Source organism: Dendrobates tinctorius, unplaced genomic scaffold (assembly GCF_039654945.1).
Source record: "Dendrobates tinctorius isolate UK_male_01 unplaced genomic scaffold, ASM3965494v1 ptg000156l, whole genome shotgun sequence".
Classification (NCBI taxonomy): Eukaryota; Metazoa; Chordata; class Amphibia; order Anura; family Dendrobatidae; genus Dendrobates; species Dendrobates tinctorius.
This window is the reverse complement of record NW_027361823.1, coordinates 29,770,059-29,785,807: the sequence shown is the minus strand read 5'-3', so window position 1 is coordinate 29,785,807 and position 15,749 is coordinate 29,770,059. Positions and strand designations below refer to the sequence as shown.

Here is a 15,749-nt window from a genome sequence, read left to right as displayed (position 1 = left end):
GGAGGCAACGCTAAAGACCAAAGCAGAGGCCAATTATGAACAATGGCTACTAATACCTGCAAAGCTTTTGAATTCTTACATTGTATGGGTGCATGTCTACACAGTGAAGGCTCCGTTACAGAATCTGCCCATCAGATCCCAATCAAAAAGGGTCATTCAAGGCTGTTGGTGTCTGTCTGGTTCATTCACTGTGATAATTTGTTTTTTTTTGCTCCTATAACGGAACAGAAATCGACATGTGAGATAAGGCTTAGAGTAATATTTATTCTAAGTTACATGATGAATTTGTTCCTGATGGTCAACAAATTTACAATGAAATATGTAAAGAAGACATTTATATTACTAGAGGTACACTATGAAATACTTCTTTCAGAAATAACTTGTGTATAAGAAATGTCCTGAGAACAGAGAAGCTCAAGTTTCAGACCTTTTAGGCCTAGATCATTGTAATGCTTTTTCATAGTGTTCAACAGAGGTCTGAGTCAAGCTAATCAGTAAGTCTTCCACCATGTGCTTTAAATACAGTAAATGAATAAAGTATTCCAGTAAAGTTACACACTGGGAAAAAACCTCTCCCATACAGGAATTGATTCTAGACATGTTATAAATTTACTCCAAGTTCTGTTTACCCAAATAAAACTGAACACAAACCTGTCATCGGGATTTTGCTAACTACAGGCGTTGTCAGGTTGGCACCATTATACTGATTAAAATGATATCTTGGTTGGTGAAATCCGTCTTGTGGTTGTTTGTTTAATCTGTGTTAGCAGTTTTGAGTTAATGAGATGCTTGTGCTCTGGGATGGGCCTTTAGGAGGGGGGGGTCAGTGAGCAGCCTCCTATTTTAAATAATGCTCAATATTCTGGTCTTCAACAAATAATATTGCTCCAACAAAATGGCGCCGGCACATGCACCGTAGCATCCAGTGGCAAGCGATGCTCTCATTCTGCACATGAGCCACCCACTGTGTTCCGGGGACCAGTGCAGGAGCGTGCACAAGAGGAGGAAAAATAGTCGCCGCTCAACAGTGCTTTAGCATTAATGAGCTACCTATCAAAGTCTGATCATTCAGGGTCCAACACTGATCAGCTGTTATCAGTGTTGGTGACCACAAGTACTCACTTACGAACCTGCTCAGGCTTCCGGTAATGGCCTCCACAGGGTACTACACATCCACCTTCTATTCAAATAAATAGGAGGCGGCCAGCTCCACAAGTATATTCTTCGCGTGCAGCCTACACAGATAACGGATTGCTGATTGGTGGGGGTGTCAAACATTGCTAGCTAATCCAAGGATAGATCATCATTGAAAAAGTAGTGGACAACCTCTTCAAGTCACATATAAAAATCTGAGAAGGTGCCAGGATACAAACATAGTAATAAAAAAGCTTACCTACCAAATAGGCACTTTGGATTCAAAAAGTATGTAAACCAAGATGTGGCCAAACCTGGATTTGCACAGAAGCCCTAGCATTGTTGAAAGAAACATTTTTTTACACCTAGCTATTTGACACCAAAAGGGAAAAAAAAAAAAAAACAATTGTGGGGCATTGCTTTCCTGGTTTCCTAGAAAAAACTGAAGCCGATTTGGGTTTCCAACCATATTGACGGTTATAATTACTTGCCGAGTCCATAGGAAAGAACGATAACTATAATAGGTGGCCAAATACGTTAGATAAAATTGGCCAAATGCACTGGTTTCAGCAAGACTAGCCAACCATCTAACGTGCCTGATGCTGTCCAGACTTTCCCCCGTTGTGAAATATTGGGAAAAATAGGGACTTTGGTCTTGTAAAGCTAATATAAAGTATATCAAAAAAAAAAAAAAAGCATCAAAACTGCCTCCATCATATGAAGGATATTATAATTTATACTATTTTCAGTTTATTCTAAAAACAGCATTGTAATAGATAAGATATAAAAAAAAATGTATCAACCACAAAAGGAATAATATGCATAAAATAAACTGAAATTATCACTCGAAATAAAATCCTATTCCCAAAAACGAAGCACAACTGCAACCAAATATATTGATGCAAGCCACCCATTGCATAACAACTAAGAGATAGTTTAAAAAAAAAATCCACTCAACCTCAGAAAAACACAATAAGAAACAAAAACATGCAACATTATGTGCAGCACAGTAAAATAAAGCGGAAAATTGCAATGGAACAAAAAAAAAAATAAGACATGATTTTGGAAACCAGGACTGAGCGAAAAAAAAACTAATTGGTCAAATAGAGAAATAAATTACAAACTGTGTATTAAACAAATACAAAAAAAAAATAGATATATATTAAGCAAGAATTTGTTCTGTCACGCCTTCCACCCTGCGGCACAGTCCACCGCCAGCAGTGGTTGTAAAGGCATCGAAAGAACAATATTCTATTTGAAAGCAAGTTCAATAGTTGGCTACGAGCACCGAAAAAAAAAGATCAAGCAAAAAAAGGATGAGCAATGAAAAGGAAAAAGAAATGAAAAATTACAAGTGGTGTTTAAAAAAAAAAAAAAAAAAAAAGGCGAGATTAGCTTTGTTTCCAGAAATACATTTTTTTTTTTTTAGCAGTAATCATCCCATTGTGTGCAGGTATCCAGTAATATAAAGTAATTTACACCAAAATAAAAATATTTGGGCTAAATTAATTTTTAATAGGACCTTCCAGCTGCTCTAGCATGATTTTATATTCAGGAGCTTTTTTCTCTTTAGAACTCTATATGTTATAGCTCTTGTTAATCCTCCTGGTATATGGAACTTAAGGCTGTTACCATCCCTCTTGTTACTAAGGTTTTGTCGTCCCCACACACAGACACTGCCCGATCACTAATTAATGTCAGCGCATGTAGGGACACTACAAAGGGAATGGTAAAAGCAGATCATCAATCTATTCATGGATTTCCAGGAGGAATAACACAGGAACGGTGCCAGAGTTCTAACAAAAGATTAAAAAAAAAAATCATTTTGGCTCAGGTAAAAAGTTTCCAGTACTTGAGAAATAGCCGATGGTTTATGTAAATTAAGTGATTAAACTGTAGTCTGTAAACCATTAAAAAAAAAAATCAACTAAAGGCAGCTTCCATGTCATAGTATTGTCAGAACGTAGTAAGGCATCTTAGTGGAAAGACATTATTATTGAAATTGTAATAAAAACCCTATTGCTATGGTCGAGTCCTCCAAATGCTGCTTCACTCGATCGCACGACCTGGAAGATCTAGACCTGCTCCCAGTACTTCTGTGCTAATCGGCGTACTGAATCCCAAAAGCGGCTACAAAGTTAGAGATATAAAACGTTCCATAGAACGTATAGAAATACACAATAAATAGTGCTCATTTAAGTTGTGGTAGTCTCCTCGCGCCTCTTGAAATGTCAAGCATCTTAGTAAGTCAGAGAGCATAGAAAACAATGGCAGTACAGCAGTTGAGGGCGCTCCGTTAGGTCCCTTCAGAAGTAAACTTGGGGTCTTTTTTTCACTTTGTACTTCAGGGATCCATATCGTACCTGCAAAAAAACAAAAGACAGTTTGTGATTTAACACAAAAAATAAAATCCCACAAATTCCTCCCTTAAAAGGGGTTTCCGCTTTCAGGAAAGTGGGCCCCAAAATACCTAAAACAGCAAACAAAGCCAGCTTCCCACCAATGCTCATGCCTCAACGTTTTGTCTGTAGCAGTGACATCACTGAGCTTAGCGGCTTGCACTGTTTAATTCGAAGCAACCTCCGAGCTCAGTGATTAGCTTTTGATGCTTGCTGTCAACGTGACGTCACCGCTGCAGTCAAAACATTGAGATCGAGAGAGGGAGAATTTTCGCAGCTCCCTGAACGGCATTTAATGGTTAAAACTGCTCCCGGGGCAAACCTTGCAGGCATGCACAGTTCAAATTAGTGGACCGTCAACACACAAAAAAAATGTTGCAGTGTCTGTCTGGTCCGCTCGGGAGCCAATAAAATTCTCACGGATCCGTCAAAAAACGGACCCAACGGACGACCATCAGTCAAAATCCGCCACTAATGCAAATCAATGGGGGAAGTGGCGGATTTTGACTGACGTCAAAAAACTGAAGTGTGAAACAGGCCTAAGACAAATGGCTGCAGCAGAAAACCCCCTGCATTGTTGTTTGTGCGCTGGGACAAAAGACAAGCGCCAAGCTCATCCCTTTTATAAAATGGAACCACCCTTTGTTTTCTGGAGGAAGTTTACTAAACTGACTTTCTTGATGATGCAGAAAATTCTAAGGATTGAGAAAGTGCGGCGAACTAGATTTACTGTATATATGAAACATTTTCCAGGGTTCTTTTAAATATTCAGACCACTCAAGACATGTGCTGGATAAACATGACATATTGGAAAATTCCATTATATCAAGTGAAGGAAACAATTTGGTGCATGATGTATTACGGTGTGTGTCCAGTGAAAACTGGGAACTACTTGTGCTCCATTTCTTCCAATTTTCATTTGAAATAACCCTTTCTATAACCTGAGGAGGAGTAGATGCAAACAATGCAAGGGGCTTTAAAGGGGTTGTCCAGTCTTAAACTACAAGTCAGCGGTCACTTTATTGAACCACAGACTTGGGAATCCCAACATTGCGAACACTGCGCGCTGTGAGTATGCAATGTGCACACTCCAGGTCATATTCTGACTAGACTGTTTCCGGGCTTGCTCTATACACTTGCATAGCGTGGGGCTGAGCCCATCTAGTCGGAATGTAGCTGTGAGTAAGCATACCGCACACTTGCAGTCACATGACCGCCGTTCCCAGTGTCGACACCGGAGAATCCTTATAGTGTGCGCAAAATCAGGATTCACAAGTCTGCAATCAAAGAGTTTAAGACCGGACAAGACCTCTAAACCTGATGGCCTACAGCGGCTCATAAATGTGGTTATTTGGAGTACTGCAGTTTAGTCCCATTTAACAAAGGATTTCAAGCAAACATGACAGCAGCATGTATCAGGCACCGGCTGTATCAGTTAAGCCAGGGGTCTCAAACACGCGACCCACAGGCACGTGCTCTCCCGTAATAATGAGGTTTGTTCCAGGAGGCCGCTTTTCTTTTAATTATATATCTTTGGACGCAAATTCATTTGAAATGTATCGCAGTGAATAAACAAGTTTCCTGCAGAGCAATACTGGTAATTCAGAGGCCAGCAGCTGACGTCAGACTTCCGACAGCGTTTGACGTCTCTGCCATGCGCTGTCCTGGATGTGAAAGAAGAATAGGATGCTGTTGGCCAAGGGAGCAGATGGTAGGAGAGGAGAGCGACACAAAAAGGACAAGGCCGCCATATACGGACCAGGCTGGGGGACATGGACGCCTTATGGGGACATTACAATATATTGATCAGCATTACTATATAGTGCTAATTGCAAGACAATATTATTGTATGGAGCCAATTGCGGGAGAGAAAAGGCAAGAAATTAAAAAAGAAATTACTAAAACGTATGATGAAACAATATTTTGCCACTAAAAATACAGGAATGTACACAAACTAAAGTAAACACAAGTGCGCATTTGTTAAGGAAGAGAAAAGTTGAGCAAGTCTCTGATTTTAGAGGGTCTTTCTGAACAACTAATGTACAGTACATAGGAGCACGTCGGCACGTCACCAATTAGAGAGAGGTCCGGCGCCTGCGCACTGCAGTATTCAACAGGGCAGAGCAGTGCGCCTGCTCAGGAGCCAAGACAGGCGGCAAAGAAGAAGTCACCATTGGAAGAAGGGAGGCGCCGGACCGCAACACCCATTGGACCAAACCGCCTCCCCGGTGAGTATAATCTAACTCCTTTTTCTTCTCTTTCAGGTTACATGGGAGGCTTATCTACAGCATTACAGAATGCTGTAGATGGTGGTCGTAACCATGGATACCTAAGGTACTGCAATGCCTTGCACATGGGGTAAGAGACATAGCTAATCAGAAGAATGCTACTACATTTCTAATTGGAGGCATTTACTAATATTATTATTACATCTACAACATATTGGAATAGGATCTTGGAGAGGGGAATACCTTTTTAATTGATAAATGTAAAAAATAGATCCAAGCACATTTTCTTTACTTTTAAGGAATTTATGACACTGTCATCTGTCAATGGTTTAATAGCTTTTTGGCATATAAACAGTCTAGGAATCTGGAAAAGGGAAGAACTGGAGTATTGCAAGTATAGCTGTATAAAAGTTGTTTGGGTGGAAAATAAACCATTTTGGTGAAGTGAGAAACAATTTATAAATGAAATCCCAGCAGGTTTATAGCTCACAGATCATTACACTCAACATGGGCTTGCAGTGCGTGATTCACTTGCACACAATGACTTGCAGGTGTCCCAGCAGGAGAACAATTTAGGTAATTCTTTAAGATGTTTCTGTTGATGTTCTAAGTATTGTTGATTAAAAAGCAGAATGTACCCACACCCAATGCTGTAAATTCACCTTTCTCACACACCATGGTAAATACATTTTTTTTTTTATAGGGGATTAGAAAAGTTTAACTTTTTAGTTATTAAAACAATCTCTTTTTAATAGGTGTCCTAGCCTTTAGGAATACGAAAAGGCAGTGGTGTAGATGAGACGACAGCTAACTGGGCACAGGTTTTATCATCAGACCAGGTGATATTAAAAGGTATGTGCACATGTTATGTATTTGGTGCAGAAGTTTCTGCATCATTTCTCCATCTCTTGGCAGGAAAAAAATGCAGGTTTTTGCTGTGTTTTAGTGCAGATATTTCACTACTCTTTAGCATGTGTGAAATCTGCAGCAAAAACGGTGAAATAATTGACATGCTGCAGATTTAAATCTGCAAGTCATAATTAAGCCACGTGTGTGTGAGACTGGGTTCTCATTCAGTTTGCTGGCATCAGGAAACTTTCAGGCGAGAGCTGGCACTCATGCACAAGTGGTATCGTATAGAATTCCAGTCTTCATATTTTTCAGAATGGACTGACAAATTGTAGGTGGACTATTTTTGTACATGGGGTTTAGGAAAGGTTTACTCGGTGGACGACCCGTATGCATGCCATTTCACTGCAGTGTACGCCGAATTGTGTCATGTGAAACACTTACCCCCGATTTGGTTTTCTACTTCTTCAGCTAGCTGCAATGAATTTGAATGTTGATTTTTGTTCAACCATTCTCAACAGAAGATGCTCCAATTTTAGGTGTTAAAGGGAACCTGTCAGCTCGTTTTTCTGCAATAAACTGCGGCCACTGCCTTTCAGAGCTTATCTACAGCATTCTGTAATGCTGTCGATAAGCCCCCGATCTAACCTGAAAGAGAAGAAAAACAAGTTTTATTATACTCACCCGGGGGCGGTTCGGACCGATGGGTGCCGCAGGTCCGGAACCGGTGCTTCCCATCTTCTAGTGTTGACTTCCTCCTCCTTGCTTCGTGGGCATGTGATCGGGGGTCATCAGTGCGTCGTGATAACAACCAGAGGTCTCCTTGAGACCTCTATGGTTGTTGATACCGGATTGCTATGAGCGCCACCCTGTGGTCTGCGCTCATAGCAATGCAGTAATTCTACTACATACAGGCAATCAAGCTATGGCAGCTATTGAAGCATGCCAACAGTTTTAAATAAAAAAAATAAGTTTTAAAAAATTATATCTAAAAAAAAAATAAAATCTAAAAAAAAAAGTTTAAATCACCCCCCTTTCGCCCCATTCACAATTAAAAAAAAAAAACCAAAAAAAAAACCACATGGTATCGCTGCGTTCAGAATCGACCAATCAATAAAAAAAAAAAAAAAAAAAAAAAAAAAGGCTTAACCTGATCGCTAAACGGCGTAGCAAGAAAAAAAAATCCAAACGCCAGAACTACGTCTTTTTGGTCACCACGACATTGCATTAAAATGGGCGATCAAATCTGCACAAAAGTATCATTAAACTTCAGCTTGGCACACAAAAAATAGGCCATCACCCTACCCGAGATCACTAAAAATGGAGATGGTATCAGAAAATGGAGCAATTTTTTTTTTTTTTTTTTTAGCAAACTTAGGAAAAAAATTTTTTACCACTTAAACTAAAAATAAGAACCTAGACATGTATGGTGTCTATGAACTCGTAATGACCTGGAGAATCATAATGGCAGGTCAGTTTTAGGCATTTAGTGAACCTAGCAAAAAAGCCAAGCAAAAAACAAGTGTGGGATTGCACCTTTTTGCAATTTCACCGCACTTGAAATTTTTTTCCTGTTTTCGAGTACATGACATGCTAAAACCAATGATGTTGTTCAAAAGTACAGCTAGTCCTGCAAAAAATAAGCCCTCACATGGCCATATTGACAGAAAAGTAAAAAAAAGTTATGGCTCTGGGAAGAAAGAAAAAACGAAAACGCAAAACCGGGAATCTCCGGTCATTAAGGGGTTAAACTGTATTCTGACTGGCAAGTAAAGCTTTGCTGATTTTCTTGTAGCCTTTATCTATCTTTGGTAAATAAATTATTTTGTGACATTTCTCTTCCATGTGGTTCCATTGCAGACATTAACAAAGAAAACCCTTTCCCATTTCATAAACACCTCCCTGTTATAGTGAGCTGGACTACTGCCTAATGAATAAATAGACTGAATTCTTCATTTTGTAGTTTAAACCTTAGCATTGTTTTAATAATTGAAGATCATGATTAAATATGAGTACACCGAAATAAAGTTATTTCGGTGTACTCATATTTAATCATGATCTTCAATTTTCCCCATAAATCTGATGGAGTGTACTCATTCATATTCATGCTGTGAACTGTGTATATATTATGCAACTTATGGCAAAGATTAGTTTATATCCATGTTTTTGTTTTGCTAGTAACAATGATAAGAATTAAATATCAATTATTGAAGGGGGGCAACTATAAACACAGTAGTAGGAATTACTACACTCATGATTAGGATACAGACGTCTGCATATTTATCACATTATTGTTAATGGTATAATTTTCCACTTTCCATTTGTGCCTAATTTGGATTTTTCTTTTACAAAAAGATCAAAAATTAGGTTAAATAAAAAAATGATATTGTAGCAGAAGAGCCAGCAGGTTCCCCAAAAAGACAAAGCAATAGAGTTAGGGCCCGTCACACTAAGCGAGATCGCTAACGATATTGCTAAAGCGACACCGATTTTGTCACGCAGCGGCGATATTGCTAGCGATATCGCTATGTGTGATACTTACCTCCGACCGGCTCCCCCGTTGGTTATCGCTGATCGCGCGAGAACGTCCTGGGCCGTTTCTCATCGGCCGCTTCCTGCTGTGGCGACGAGCGACGCGTGGACGTCTTCATCGCCGCGTCTGACAGGTAAGTAACTACCGCCAACTGCTGCCAAGTCGCTGGTGAGATCTGCCTGTTTGGCAGCTCACTAGCGACCATTTAGCGATGTACCAGCGATCCTGACCGGGTCGTACAGTTGTCGGGATCGCTGGTGCATCGCTAAATGTGACGGTACCCGAATCCTGAAAGATAACAGTATTTTAACTGTATTACAGTGACCCCCCACTGCCTCTGCTATCTGGCAGGGAACATTATCCACTCCGAACAAATGGAGGAAGGGATCCACAGTTCATCTAGAGTTTAATAAAACACATACACTCTAGATCTGCATTGTGCTGCTCAGTCTGAACTGCTGCCAAAATAAACTCGCTCTGTTTATTAATGTATACTTTATAGGGGGAAAGAAAGAAGCGCATACCTCTTTGCGACCTTTAACGACTTTTACAGATCTCATGCTCTGTGATCTCCGAAGCCCCTTGTGTGCATACACTTCGTCTTCCGAGTGTGCCCCTTCTGTTTCTTCATCAGACTTGTCATCTTCAGACTCTTTTCTTAATGAGTTGAATCCTACAAAAATCAAAAAGTAAAAGACTGAAATGTGAATCGAAATAAAAGACTGAACTACATGTAGCTGGAACCAAAAGTAATGGATTACAAATTACTATTCAAACATGATGAAGTCAAGACCAATCCAAAAAAAAAAAAAAAAAAAATGTACTAAGTTACTCAAATTCAGCATCATGCTTGTATTAGACCATGAACTGTGGAGGAGATCATTTAACGGGACTGTCAGCACAGAACGACTGTTCAAACTAAGTACAGGCACTCCATACAACCTTGGCAAACATTTAAATGGCACCATGCCACCTACTTGTTTTCCATTTATCTATGCCCTTCTCTGGCTTTATAAAGCCAGATATGTCACAGAAAAAGGGGAGGGGGGAGGATATAGATAAAAAAACAAGTAGGTGGGAAGGTGGATGTACATGATTAGCCCTGCTGTGAAGCATAGAGCGCCCGTACTTGGTTTGAACAATCATTTTGGGCTGACCGTCTCTTTAAATGGTAGAGCCGTGTCTACGGAGCCTGACAAAGTTCTTACAAATCATTAGCTGGGCCGTGCAAGCACAACCAAACACCTGTAATATTGGTGCATCTCCTCGCCACTATGACCACAGTGAGGAGTGGGAGGGCAGCTCTCGTGCATTCGTACTTCTCTCCAGTGAAATAGTTCCAATTAGTGACGTTGAGAAGAACAATTGCTCGACTGCTCCTAAGAATCTATGTCCTAGTGATCACCGAGGGTCCCATTGGTGGGGCCTCAACAATGAAACATTTATCTTCTATTCTCTGCCAACAGGGTTTTTTGTAATTGCTCCTTTTACAGCATGTTGATCTCTGGGATCTTCAGTCCAGTGGGCGGTCCTATCAAGGACTGACAGCTCTCTATATACACACTTATACAAAGAAAGCTGTCAGTCACTGATAGGACCACCCACTGGACTGAAAATCCCAGAAATAACAGAGGATTAAATGAAGAAAACTCAGGCTATACTGAATATTTTATTCACAAAACTAAAATATTAACCTGCTCAGTTACCCTGCTCTATACCATGGTGCCTGCAGACGAACGTCATTTTCATGGTGACATATTCCATTTAAATACACAGTAATACAAGAGCATCCAGGTATCGGATTTAAAAAAAAAAGGACCAGTTTCTTGCTATAAATAAGCATTTTTTGACCAGATGTAAATGCCTTTCGCTTCCGGATATGATGCAGTGTTCTTTGTTTCGGCACCTCGCCATCCCTGAGATATGGCCATCTCTTTCCTATATATCATCTATATCTGTATATCTATATAATCTCACCTTGTTAGTCAAGGGGGTGTGAGCCTTAAGATTTTCAGAAGAGTTGAGGACCACGCCCACTTGGCTATAAACAACTCAATAGATGGATGAGGGGGCTATAGCTCAGGAATAAAGAGGCGCAGAACTAAACAAGAACAGCAGATTGAGGAGATGAGCAGCAATTACACCAGGTGGGGGACCGGTCCTCTTTAAATAGAACAGTGAGTGATTACAAAACCCAACAGATTTGTTTTTCTGAATACAGAGTTATTCTGCTAATAAAAGGACATGGGTTATTATCATGGTTTATGTACCACGTGCCAAAATAAGTCTCTGTGGAGACATGCAGAGCTTTAAATCTTCAGAACATTTGACAAAAACTACATTTAAAGGTAAAATGTTAACCCAATAATTTCAGTAACGGCAGAATATACTAAACTGGAATTATATGGATGGATTATAACCACAGTGAACAGACTATCCGCACACTTCTGCCATGAATGATATAAGGGTAGTCTTACAAAGTAAAGGCATATTGTTAGATTGAGCCATGACAATGATCGCTGGTAGTCCAGCCACTATCTATTCGAGAAGTAAAGGAAGCAAGAGAAAATAGAAATCAGAGAACACAAGAGTTAAGCCCCCGTCACACATAGCGATCTCGCTGCTGAGTCACAAGGTTTGTGACGCAACAGCGATCTCACCAGCGAGATCGCTGTGTGTGACCAGCGACCGGCCCCCTTGCCGGTTATCGCTGATCGTCCTGGAATGGCCATCGCTGCGTGTGGCAGGCGGGAGACCAGCGATCAGCGCGCTGGTAACTAGGGTAAACGCAGGGTTTCTAAGCACCGCACAGTGTTTAGAAACCCGATGTGTACCTTAGTTACCAGCGTGTCGGTGCAGGGAGCTGGTAACAAGGGTACACATCGGGTTTCTAAGTGACGCACGCCGCTTAGAAACCCGATGTGTACCTTAGTTACCAGCGTGCCGGTGCAGGGAGCTGGTAACAAGGGTACACATCGGGTATCTAAGTGACGCACGCCGCTTAGAAACCCGATGTGTACCTTAGTAACCAGCTCCCTGGATCAGCGCGCTGGTAACTAACGTACACAGACTGCGCCCGCTCGGCGTCGCTGATCGCTGGTGAAGCTGTTTGACAGCTCACCAGCAATCATGTAGCGACTCACCAGCGATCCTGACAAGTTGATATCGTTGTCGGGATCGCTGGTGAGTCGCTATGTGTGACGGGGCCCTTAATCTCTGCTATGCTTCCATTTCCTGCCTAGTGATCAGTGAAGGGTTGAGATTATCTTTGCCTCATAGAGCGGGTAGTGGGCTGGGCCCTCCTAACCGTCCAGACAGGTTTAGAACTTTCCTTAGGACTGTCAACTAATGTGCGGTCCTGAAATATGGCTGATCACTAAGATACTAGTGGGAAAACTATTTTGTTAAAGTATAGAGGGTTATCCAATAAGGCAAAGATGTATGTATGCAAGTAAATGCTTTTAAGGCTGCTTTACAGTCATTCCCTACCTAATATGAGGAGTGAGGGAAGGAAGAAAAAGGAATTAAGGAACAAAAGGAATGAATAAAAGGAGGGAGGGAAGGAATCAAAGGAATGATTAAGGGACGGTAGGAAAGAAAGGGAAGGAAGACAAATAAATGGAAGGAATCAATGACTTAAAGGAAGGAATAAAGAAAGGAGGGAAGGAATCAAGGAAAAGAAGGTAGGGAATGAAGAAAGGAGGAAATGAAAGGGAAGGGAGGAAAACAAAAAGGAATAAAGGAGGGAAGAAATCAAGGAAGGGAAACGAGGAAAAGGAAGGAAATTCCTGGCTGGGGCTTAAGTTGCTGTTGGCACGGCTTGTGATGTCCCGTATGAATAACACAGCATTTAATACCACGGGGTGCCAAGCACTAATATAGGGAGAGAGTTAAAACCCCCAGCACTGAGCCTTGATGTTGGGGACAATTTTCTGTGTAGCATAATTCACATTAATATGGAAAGTAAAATCTGGAGCTAGTCACAGGACAACGACAGTCAAGTTAAACAGACAGGCTCGCTCCATATATGTATATACATCGCTAGGAAGCAACACCCTGAGATATACTTTATACGAGGCGCTGGTATGCTGTATTTGGATATCCTTGGAGAAGAGACTAGACAAGTTGGAACGAGAGAGAGGCAGCAATGTCGAACAGCTCTTTGCTCTGTCTTGGATAAACAGAATTTCACAGGCAAGAGCCTTGTTGAACTTGGAATAGTAGAACTTTCTAATAGGAAGATAAAACATTACAGAAAGCCAAGACTAACAGAAGCTGAGGAACAGTAAAAGGAATATATGGTTTAAACACTTCTACCAGTGCGGTATAAAGTGGATATTAACCATTCAAATGCTGCATGGTCTGCGAACAAAAGCTGTAACGTGTATTACATAGTCATAATAAACGTGAAAGACCGGTTAATGTGTGTCACAAATCGAAGCATCAGTGAATGAAAATGACACCATTTACCTTTCAGCATGTAGATTTACTAATTAGCGGGACTTTCTGCCTGGCTGGAGATCAACCGGTACGCACCCAAACCTCATAATGAAGTGCAATATTTTACGTTTCGCTTACCAAGTGGGATGACATTAGGATTGCAGTCTGTGTAGTATATTTCAGTATGTATATTAAAAGGGTTTTTTTTTTTTTTTTAAAAAAAGACATTTTATTGTGGCCACTATGTGCGGCCGATTGGTGGGGGTCCAGCGCCTATGACCCTATTGATTGGTCAAAACACCACTTTGGTGTCCTTAGAAACATTTCGACCAATTTATAGCCATTATAATAAATACGGTACTCTTTATTTTTTATTAAATGATCAATACCTTTTAAAAGCACTACAGCTCTATAATACACCTTCATGAATCAGGAGCATCTGACTCCAGCACGTCCCTCATCAAGACCAGAGGCGAACAAAGCCAGTCTTGATGAATCAAACCCTTGGTGTAGGAGAATTGTTCCTTGAAACACAATAAAAATTATTCAAAGCCAAAGTAATAAAAACACTTTCTTCTCCCTGGAGGCTTCTCTAGAGAACAGTGACAATATGCTGTGGAATCAGTAAGCCAAACCTCCAACTCCTCAATTTTCCAGACTTCCGACCCCACAGCACTGGTCACTACTGAGCAAGTGCATAAAGTGCAGCACAGATTCATCTCAGCTACGACCCCACAGCACTGGTCACTACTGAGCAAGTGCATAAAGTGCAGCACAGATTCATCTCAGCTACGACCCCACAGCACTGGTCACTACTGAGCATGTGCATAAAGTGCAGCACAGATTCATCTCATCTATGACTCCCCAGCACTGGTCACTACTGAGCATGTACATATAGTGCAGCACAGATTCATCTCATCTATGACTCCCCAGCACTGGTCACTACTGAGCATGTGCATAAAGTGCAGCACAGATTCATCTCATCTATGACTCCACAGCACTGGTCACTACTGATCATGTGCATAAAGTGCAGCACAGATTCATCTCATCTACGACCCCACAGCACTGGTCACTACTGAGCATGTGCATAAAGTGCAGCACAGATTCATCTCATCTACGACTCCACAGCACTGGTCACTACTGAGCATGTGCATATAGTGCAGCACAGATTCATCTCATCTACGACCCCACAGCACTGGTCACTACTGAGCATGTGCATAAAGTGCAGCACAGATTCATCTCAGCTACGACCCCACAGCACTGGTCACTACTGAGCATGTGCATATAGTGCAGCACAGATTCATCTCAGCTACGACCCCACAGCACTGGTCACTAGTGAGCATGTGCATATAGTGCAGCACAGATTCATCTCAGCTACGACCCCACAGCACTGGTCACTACCGAGCATGTGCATATAGTGCAGCACAGATTCATCTCAGCTACGACCCCACAGCACTGGTCACTACTGAGCATGTGCATAAAGTGCAGCACAGATTCATCTCATCTACGACTCCCCAGCACTGGTCACTACTGAGCATGTGCATAAAGTGCAGCACAGATTCATCTCAGCTACGACCCCACAGCACTGGTCACTACTGAGCATGTGCATATAGTGCAGCACAGATTCATCTCAGCTACGACCCCACAGCACTGGTCACTACTGAGCATGTGCATATAGTGCAGCACAGATTCATCTCAGCTACGACCCCACAGCACTGGTCACTACTGAGCATGTGCATAAAGTGCAGCACAGATTCATCTCATCTACGACTCCACAGCACTGGTCACTACTGAGCATGTGCATATAGTGCAGCACAGATTCATCTCATCTATGACTCCACAGCACTGGTCACTACTGAGCATGTGCATAAAGTGCAGCACAGATTCATCTCATCTACGACTCCACAGCAGTGGTCACTACAGAGCATGTGCATAAAGTGCAGCACAGATTCATCTCAACTAAAAACCCCGACCCTTAGATCAGGAACAGAACAGACATTTATAAGGACATTTCATAACTTCCCCAAAATCTAATGAAAACATTTACAGCACATCTTGAACTGTACTACTAAAAAAAAAACACATATGAAAGGTATACTCACCGAACCCTGACTAATGCCCTGACTAATGCACTAGCAGGATGCAGCAGACCTCCATTGATAATGG

The 15,749-nt window shown here is 41.4% G+C and overlaps 1 protein-coding gene across 2 annotated transcripts in view; it reads right to left on the bottom strand.

The window, feature by feature from the left end:
* Positions 1 to 244: 244 nt before the first annotated feature.
* Positions 245 to 15,749, bottom strand: part of REEP3 (receptor accessory protein 3) — a 209,254-nt gene continuing 193,749 nt past the window's right edge. For both annotated transcript variants that reach the window (XM_073548305.1, XM_073548304.1), the window contains exons 7-8: positions 9,668 to 9,816; positions 245 to 3,497 (exon numbers count right to left, since the gene is read on the bottom strand). In XM_073548305.1, coding sequence (XP_073404406.1) covers positions 3,441 to 3,497; positions 9,668 to 9,816 — 206 coding nt within the window. In that variant the 3' untranslated portion in view covers positions 245 to 3,440. The remainder of the gene's footprint in view (positions 3,498 to 9,667; positions 9,817 to 15,749) is intronic.